This window comes from Hyposmocoma kahamanoa, unplaced genomic scaffold, assembly GCF_003589595.1.
Source record: "Hyposmocoma kahamanoa isolate Upper Pololo Valley unplaced genomic scaffold, ASM358959v1 234, whole genome shotgun sequence".
NCBI lineage: Eukaryota > Metazoa > Arthropoda > Insecta > Lepidoptera > Cosmopterigidae > Hyposmocoma > Hyposmocoma kahamanoa.
Genome location: NW_020653751.1, coordinates 9,781 through 19,140, shown reverse-complemented (window position 1 = coordinate 19,140; position 9,360 = coordinate 9,781). Strand labels below are relative to the sequence as shown.

At 38.1% G+C, this 9,360-nt stretch overlaps 1 protein-coding gene across 1 annotated transcript; it reads left to right on the top strand.

The window, feature by feature from the left end:
* Positions 1-782: 782 nt before the first annotated feature.
* LOC113228677 (U4/U6 small nuclear ribonucleoprotein Prp3) lies at positions 783-8,723 on the top strand. Its single transcript, XM_026462032.1, has 9 exons — positions 783-799; positions 862-1,029; positions 2,174-2,327; positions 4,737-4,914; positions 5,165-5,248; positions 5,739-5,869; positions 6,809-7,003; positions 7,249-7,376; positions 8,490-8,723. Exons 1-9 carry the CDS (start codon positions 783-785, stop codon positions 8,692-8,694), a joined length of 1,260 nt encoding a protein of 419 aa, XP_026317817.1. The 3' UTR covers positions 8,695-8,723.
* Positions 8,724-9,360: the final 637 nt, after the last annotated feature.

The window sequence follows — 9,360 nt, the reverse complement described above, 5'->3', positions numbered from 1 at the left end:
AAAAAAATGTCCCAAGTCAACCTATTTAAACGTAGTGACATGTAAAGGAATATGAAAAAGCTAAAACGTTGAATTTAAATTGTAATGTCATCGCAGTACTGTCTAATTTTGCTTGCATCGCTGTCGGTCGAACAAACGAAGACTAAAGCGTGAATGACGCTCTGTATACGATTTTAACGCCCTATAAGTTCGGACACTTTTTAGCGCGGACCCGACGTCCATATAATTGTAAGTCAATGCTTTACAGTGAATTCTGTTGATATTCACCAGTAAATTTTTTGAGTAAAAACGCATGTTCTCCTCATCTTGACATTGGCGAAATCATCGATTACTTTGATGGGGACATAATTACTAAGACACTTTTTCAATTCGGCCGTGACTAGAAACTGAAACAAAAAAACATGGGTCCATTAATAAAAAACCGTAACCCAGTTTTAGAGCTCAGCTATGTAGTATTAGGGTCGTATTCTAGAACTCTACTCAATGCTCAAGTCAGGATTTGAGTATGGTTTAAAGCACTAGAAATCATACTCAAGTCCCTGCCATTAGGGTCGTATTTCCAGTGCTTGTGTTGCCAGTGCAATCCTGACTTGAGCATTGAATAGAGTTAGAATACGACCCTTAGGGTAAGTTCTGATAAGATTTTTGCACGGTAAAGGTGCTGGTGAAAATATAGGCATGAGACTTGTCAACTGATGTCTTCAGGTGGCTGGTGCAGTGGCAGTGCCTCAGATCTTTGGGATTTAAAGCTCCGAGTAGCGCTGCAACTGTTATCATTAGATATGTCACTTACCACCAGGCAACTTACCTTGTTCGTTCTGTTGCTTGTTATCACAAAAAAAACTTATTTTTTAATTCCAGATATGAACGACGCAAGATTATTGATAAAATATCATCGCATATCGACTCTAAAAAAGCCAGTAAACTAGCAGACAAGGCAATTGCACTAGCACAGGAGCATGTGTCCAAATCAAAATCAACAAAACGGAAACATGATGCTGATAAAGAAAAGGATTATAAAAGATCACGGTACGTATTTTTTTCACAATATCATCCAGGGTCCCTTATTTCCACAAGTGACATGATAGAAAAGTTGCGAGATTTGCCTATAAATAATGTATAATGTTTACCCATAATCTTTTCCCTTGTATATTTGTGTACAAATTGAATGGATTGACCTATTATGCTCTGGCCACAAAGAGACGGACGCAGAAGCGTTCCGGGCGCGGGAATTTGAATTTTCAATTCGTTCAATTAATTTATTTTTTTTATAAACACATGCAACAATTTGTACTAATTTGTACAACTTTTATGGAAAAAGAAATTGGAAATATTCTGCATTAATGAACAAAATTAGTGAGGAATTTATTTGTAATTATCAAAACAACAAACACCATACATCATACATTAAGAAACATTTTTTGAAAACTGAAGATATAACTATATTTTGTAAATTACTTTATTGTTATTAAATGTCATTTATATGCACATGTAAGTGAGCATGTTTTTGTACTTATCTAGAAGAAATTGATTAGATTTTTGCGCTATTATATCTTTATTTAAATAGACTGGACTCGAATAGATTGAACCGCGGATAAAGCCGGGAGGGCTTTTGTGAGCGAAGCTTGTAATTAGTAAATAAGTATTTTTCCTGGTATTTTTGGTCAATAAAAAATTTAAATGCTCCAGACCCGTGCTCTGTAGCCACACTTCTCGGGAGACGTGTCTCATTCAGCAGAGTGGCTTTGCCAGACTGAATGCTATCCCTATAAAATAAAAATAAAATTCTTATATTTAAAATTTACGTAATTAAACGTAAATTAAAAAATTAAAAATTGTGTTGACTAAAATCTACAGATGGTTAGTAACAAAATTACTTATGATCTAAGTGTTAGTAATGAGATGTAAGTGACAACTGCGGTTTATATACTGTTGAACCTGTCCACTATCATGCATAGGTTGATGTTGGAGCTAGCCTGTGCCCTCTTCACCAGTGCTGATGCGCGTTTACACATGATCATGTAGAAGCCTACAAAGGGTTTGGATTCAATAAGGTTTCCCTAGAACCAGGCTTTGCCAGTTCATCTGCTGCCTTATAACCCTCAAAGTTAGAGTGGCTTGGAACTTAGTGCAGGACCACTATTATGTAGGCTAACTATTATTATTATTGTAGGTATGAAGAAAAAGAAGACAAAGAAAGAAATGACAAGAAAGATGAGAATGGGAAGGAAAAAGAATTTGGTAATGGTACTGAGATGCCGACCACTTTGCCAGCCGGGGAGACTGTTGGTTCAAAGATGACCGGGTTAAGTGCTGATAGGATCAAAGTTAGTATGCTTTTATCTATGGATATTCTTTAAGTGACAAATAGATGGTTCGTCCAATATAAAGGGTTAACCGCTATCTGTTTAAGTTATTCATTAATTTAGATAGATAGATAGATAGATAGACAGATAAAACGTTTATTTGTTACTACATTCACACGTACATAACAGCAAAAAAATAATAAAAAAAACACAAATAATAAAAAAGCACAAAAACACAAACAAAACAAAAAATAAACAAAACAGCAGAGTCGCAGCACTGCTAGACACCCAGTTATGTACGTGTGCTGCAGCAGTGCAAAAAGGTCATAGCTCAGCGTCGGTGTTTACTCAAGAGCAAACCGCTGATTTTCAGCCATAACCTAGAGGTAATCGCGGATACGATAATGAGCTCGTTGACGTCATTTTTCCATTTAGTTATATTTAAACATATAATAATAATTAGAATAGAAACCAAATAAATAGGAAGATAACATAAGTATAATGTTTAAAAAATAAATTAAAAATATTAGTGATTTAATTCAAATTATATATTGTAAGTGTACAATATATAAAAGAAAAATTAAGAAAAACAAGTGAAATACAGATATAAAAGAATATTAAATTGTTAGTGGGTTAATCATGTTTTTAATACACAATATATGCAATAGGACTGGACTGATTTATTAGATCCGTTATACATAGCGAGTTTTCTTTTGATGCTGATGTCGTTTATTGACGTTTTCTATCACGTAGATACTAATTTCTAACTATTTTACAACATTTTTCCCTTTCATCTCCATATTTAACCGTTAAGTCGGTTTAAAGGAGGAAATTCTCAAATTGATTTTTTTTGTATGTGATTACTCCCAATTTTTGTGAACCAATATCGATGATTCTTTTTATGTTGGAAAGAGGGTGCCTCAGTAGTGGTCCCATTGAAATTTGAAGAAAAAATTCCACCTCGAAGGATGGCAGATTAGGGGTTGAATCCGGTTTATTACTTTTCGTGTGAAATGTGATACTTACCTTTAATCGATGGCAATAAAACTTGGCAAATAGATGTAACAAACCATAGGGAAAACAGATCTGCCGTCTGCTAACGAAACCGCGGTTAAGTGACAATATATTTTTTTGAGATATAAAAAAACCATAACGCAGTTTTAGAATATCGAAATTGTTTAAAAAGATTTCAGCTATGCATCGTTAGAGTAAGGCCGCGGCCGCACTGCTAAGGCGACTGCGACGCGACGGCGATTTCATGAAAACAAACTCATATAAACATATGTCGGTGGCTGCACTGCAGAAACGACAAGCGGAATTTATTTGTTCATATCGTAAAGAAATTTAAAATGTTCTACAAGTAATGAGGGTGTCAGCATTAAATAAAATTATTCAGCGACTCGCGACGACACTTGAATTTCGTACGACAAGTAGCGGTGCGACACGCCTATTTGTCACGATTTGCGACAAAATATGCGGTGATGTATCAGAGCGGCCGCACTGCCTGGCGGCGTCCCTGCGAAAGAGCGCTACATACTCGAGCGAAGAGTTGCAAAGGAAACAAAATAGTTTGATTTTGTCGTTCAACTATATGAGTACGGCTTCTGGTGCGGCCACTCATTAAGTGACGTCATCGAGTATATAACCAGAAATAGAGACGAAATGTCATTTAATTTGTTTGAAAACTATTCTGCCATATCATTACTGTGACAACTGCGCTCCGATTGGCTAGCCCGAGTTCGAAACAATTGACGGGTGTCGTCAACTGTTTCACTTCAAATCGACCAGTTAACTTGAGCTTTGCTACAATGGACGAAAATTGCAAAATTACATATTTAATACTTAATTGCCGATGAAATGTGATTCCGTTTGTTTTGTAATTAGTTGTTTTGCTGTTTTTCCCACATCACCGAATAGAACAGCCCCCATAGTTAGAGATATTATCTTTATTACAATAAACACAGACTATTTTTTGGAATATACGGAGACGTACACACAGGTCAGTAGTTGGCCTGTCTATATTTCAGTGCAAACGAGAGTTGATATTTATAAGAGCTGTATCGCTAATGTGTTACCAGGAATATATGGCCCTTATTTCGTCTCTATTTCTGGTTATATACTCGATGAGTGGCCACCAATTTTTTCGTATCGCCGCCGCGTCGCACTAATTTTAACTGTTTTTAATAGAGAATTTTGTGTTCTATCTTTTTCTGTTTAAAACAGATATTGGACCATTTGTCACTTTGCCGGGTAGTGGATGGCAGAGATAAGCAATCTTTTGACGTCGAGAGATGAAAACATCCTCCTTGGTTGAAGTTGGTTCATAAGGAAAAAATTTACATTTACAATATTATTTAAACATATCCGAAAACCACTTTAAAAAGATTAAGAAATGTGTATGCCAGGTATTATTTAAAAATAAACTTTCAGGTAATGATGGCGAACGCTCAGAAAGAGATAGAAGAGCGTAAAAAAGCTCTTGTAGCTCTTAAAGGTGTGAAACCAGGTGTCAGCGTGGCTGCTGCAACTGCACAGCAGCTGAAAGCACAACTGCATAACGCCATCCCACCGCCTAGCGTCATAAAACCTGTATTATATTCTAAACCTGGTGAGTATGGTGTAAATGCTTTTGTGCCATTGCAAACCGTTGAAGGTAAAGGATATAAAATTTATCAATTAATATTTTATGATTGCAATAAGGTTTGGATTTCACCGACAACCGACCGACCGACCGGCAACAGCAACGGCTACCTTCTTGTACCCTTAATTTGGCATACAGACGCTAATTCGGATTTTTGTGTTATATATCATATCTATAATTCTTTGTTTTGTTAAGTTTATTATAATTTTGCTTACAGACGCTGGTGCCGTGTCCGCCGAAGAGCTGGAGAAGCAGCGGAAAATTGCAGAACTACAAGCTCGAATACAGAGAAAACTGGCAGGTAATTTATGTCATATTATCACTGTTATAATGTTACAATTTCAAAATATTAAGGTGGATAAGATTAGCAAGGGACCGTGGTGTGTGGCCTAGAAACTTGGAGACCTATACCCAGTAGTGGGTGGAGTGAGGCTGTATATGAAGATGATAAACAAAAAGTCCGATTTTTGCCACTAACTGAACTAAAAAATTATTTTCTTATATGTTACTTATTATTTCGTAAAAAGTTTCCATTTAAGCGTGGAACATACTGATATCGGGTGCGGGTCGGGCGCGAGTCGGGTCGGGCGCGTGTCGGGTCGGAAATACCGTGTATTTATATGGACGGTACACACAAACTGCGGGCGCGGGACGGGCACAGTCGTCCATATAATACACGGTATTTCCGACCCGACACGCGCCTTTACTAAATTACTCAATTTGCAAAATGTCGCCTGGTAAAAAACACTAATTATACTTCTGTATAATGAAGTATCGAATGTGATTTCCAGGTGGAGCGCTCGCCAGTGCATCTATAGGCAGTCCGTCGGGTCCTGCTCCTCTGATCCTGGATAGAGAAGGCCGTACTATAGACACTAGTGGCAAGAGAGTGCAGCTGACCCATGTCGCACCTACTCTAAAGGTACTTTTTTTAAATACTACTTGTATCTATAGTCAGGTTGTTGGAATCCTTCTCAACAGACCAGACTTGCCTTCCATATCCTTCTTTTCTGCATTTCCACCATTGACTTACAAATAAATGGACGACGGGTCTAATACAAAAACCACGAAAAAAATGTCCCAAGTCAACCTATTTAAACGTAGTGACATGTAAAGGAATATGAAAAAGCTAAAACGATGAATTTAAATTGTTATGTCATCGCAGTACTGTCTAATTTTGCTTGCTTCGCTGTCAGTCGAACAAACGAAGACTAAAGCGTGAATGACGCTCTGTATACGATTTTAACGCCCTATAAGTTCGGACACTTTTTAGCGCGGACCCGACGTCCATATAATTGTAAGTCAATGATTTCCACAAATAAAAGTCAACTTTTATTTGTGGAAAATAATTATTTAGTAACTTGTGAGAGCCGAAACGAACCCGGAACGGCATCAGGGACCACCTCGAGAGTATACCTTTTCAAACAAAAAAATAATTTTCAAAATCGGTGCACAATTGATGGAGAAATTAGTGTATACATGGACATACTTATAAAATTAACAATAAAAAAATAAATAAAAAAAATTGTGGTTTTTCCTTCGGTGTTCATGGTATCACCTCACCAGATTCTGACTTGGTGACAATGGGAAAAATCGGGCCACAATTGACGGCGATACTGAAAACATACATACAGCCGAACGTATAATCTCCTCCTTTTTTGAAGTCGGTTAAAAATGTCAATATTATGTTTGTTAACCACGCAGGAGTATATTACCACAGATAATATCATACTAGTACAAATCTCATACATAGAAGTGTCTCGAAGCCGCTTATTCGGGTGCTTATTTTGATTCTGAACGCTGTCCAATAAACGGCACCGAGTAAAGCGGCGATGCGGTCGTAATAATGTCCGATCCGCAGGCCAACATCCGGGCCAAGCGGCGCGAGGAGTTCCGCGCGCAGCTGTCGGGGCAGGCGACCAGCGAGCCCACGCCCAGCGACGCGGCGTGGGTGGACCCGCGCGTGGCCGCCAAGCCGGCGCAGCGCGCCAAGCGGGCGCTCAAGTTCCACGAGCCCGGCAAGTTCCGGCAGCTCGCCGAGCGGCTCCGCATGAAGGTCAGTGGCGAGCGTAGTGAGCGAAATCACTACACTAGCTGTTAAGCGTAGTGAGCATGCTACCAATTGTGAGCGAAGTGAGCAAACTCACTACATTAGTTGTTAAGGATAGTGAGCATGTTACGAGTTGTGAGCGAAGTGAGCACTTTTATTGGGAAGCTAAGTGAGCATAATGAGAATTGCCACACAAAAATAACAATTTATTTATTAGTCAGTTTTATACGATGTTAATTGTTAATAAACAGGCACAACTCGAGAAACTTCAAAACGAGATATCCCAAATAGCTCGCAAGACTGGCATATCTTCAGCGACCAAACTTGCTTTGCTGTCAGCAGATGCGCAAGACTCCGACAGAGTACCAGACATTGAATGGTAAATATATGTTATTCATGATTAACTCCTTATACATGCCACTACTGGACACTGGTTTGTCTACAAGGAGAATCTGGCCCTTCTTCTTCTTAACATAAATTAAATTTTAATAAACGTACTGTGACGCCAGTGTACGAACGTTAATTTCTTTACATTTCCCTCTCAATTACGCTCTGCATAGCTAAAGTAAACCAGTGTAGCGGTTTCCACGTCTGAAAGTATGCGTATTTTTTTAATCCCATACTCTGCAGTTTACACAGCAGTTTTGATAACTTACTTACATAAAAATTAAAAATTTTAAAATTTAAACTGTTTATTTCAATAAAAATACATAAATGATATTAGTTTACAGTTGAATCTTAAAATTAAAGATTATATAACCTATTAATAATGTAGTTGCGTTTAATGGTTAGGTTGTATATAAATCATTCTTATCGTTCTTATTTGTATTTGTCCGTTGTATAAAATTTTTTTAGGATGTTCTTTACTTGCACGGGCTTTCTATTATTTAACAAATCCACAAGGAACCTTGGTAGGTTGTTTAATATTCGCGGGAGTTTACACATCCAAACTCTCTCACCATAAAAATTATTACAATTTGGAACTTCATAGATACGAACATGTGGACCACATTGCACTTAAGCATCTAAAGTTATACCTAAAAATACAACTGTATCTTCAACGTGAAATATTTCGTTTCTAACTATAATATTTGTGACTGTCTGTGTGTTCACACATTCATTCATTTCAATTTGGTGAAATTACAGGCACATGGGACTTGTCAACTTATGTCTCAGGGTTACGGGCGCAGTGATAGTGCCTCTCAGATCTTTGCGATTTGTGGCATCTGCAGCTCAGCAAGCTCTGAGTGGCATTGTAACTGTTATGGACAGGCGTGTAGCTTACCATCAGGTGCACGACTTGTTCGTCCCGCCACCTGATGTTATATAATAAACAAAAACACAATTTGTTTTTTTTTTCATTAAGGAATGTACGTGCCTGTCCATTATTAACTGCAAATCAACATTTCAATGTGAAATTACCTTGCATTACAATTGACTAACGAATAAGACCAATGTAATAAAGATAATTTCAATTTAAACTCTTCTCCAGGTGGGACAGTGTAATTTTAATGACGCCAGACGAAAGAGAAGCGAAGCGAAGATCCAAACCAGAGAACTTAGAAGACACAAGAAGCGACACCATGCGTGTGAGCGCTTGCAACGTTGGAGCTGACGACATCGTCGATAATGTAAACGAGGACGCCATTACCAATTTAGTTGAGCATCCGCAGCAATTACGACCGCCAAGTAAGTAATAAGCTAAGTGAACAATGTGAGCCCAAGTGTGAACAGTCTTATAAGGCTCTGCGCCTTTGTTACTTACTTTAATAAAACAACGTTACTACCGATATAGATGAAAAACCGCTACAAATACGACCACCAAATAATAAGCTAAGCGAGCAAAGTGAGCCCACATGTGAACAGACATACTGTTTCTCTATACGTGCTTTAAATCGTAATGAAAAAAAATTAAACCAAAACACCATAGTGTAGATGAACCGACCGCGAAAGTTGAGCTATCTGAGCAAAGTCATAGTAATAATAAAATAATAACAACGCACACACTCAACATAGCCCCGCACTGGGGAAACCCTGTATCGCGGGTGCCATGGACACACACACACACATAGACAACCACAAATTACAACCAAACTCACGAGAGAAATTAATGTAGGATACAAATATTTCTCCCGGCCCGGGAATCGAACCTGGGACCTCTTCGTGGCAGTCCAGTACGGTAACCGTTCGGCCACGGAGACAGTTAATTGTTAGAATGATGAGTAATTCAGGAGCTCTGATATATCAAGTTTATAACCCCAGCTTCTACAGGCTGTACTCAATTAGCTTTTTTGATGTTATGATAATGAATCACGAGTATTGATAGGTCTCTTTAATGCACGTCGTCAAAAACACTGGGTCAC

What these genes read in the sequence shown, in the direction of transcription:
- LOC113228677 (XM_026462032.1), top strand. An exon ending in CCGAGCGGCTCCGCATGAAG is followed by an intron (nt 7,004 to 7,248) that starts GTCAGTGGCGAG and finishes GTTAATAAACAG; the next exon opens with GCACAACTCGAGAAACTTCA. An exon ending in AGAGTACCAGACATTGAATG is followed by an intron (nt 7,377 to 8,489) that starts GTAAATATATGT and finishes ACTCTTCTCCAG; the next exon opens with GTGGGACAGTGTAATTTTAA.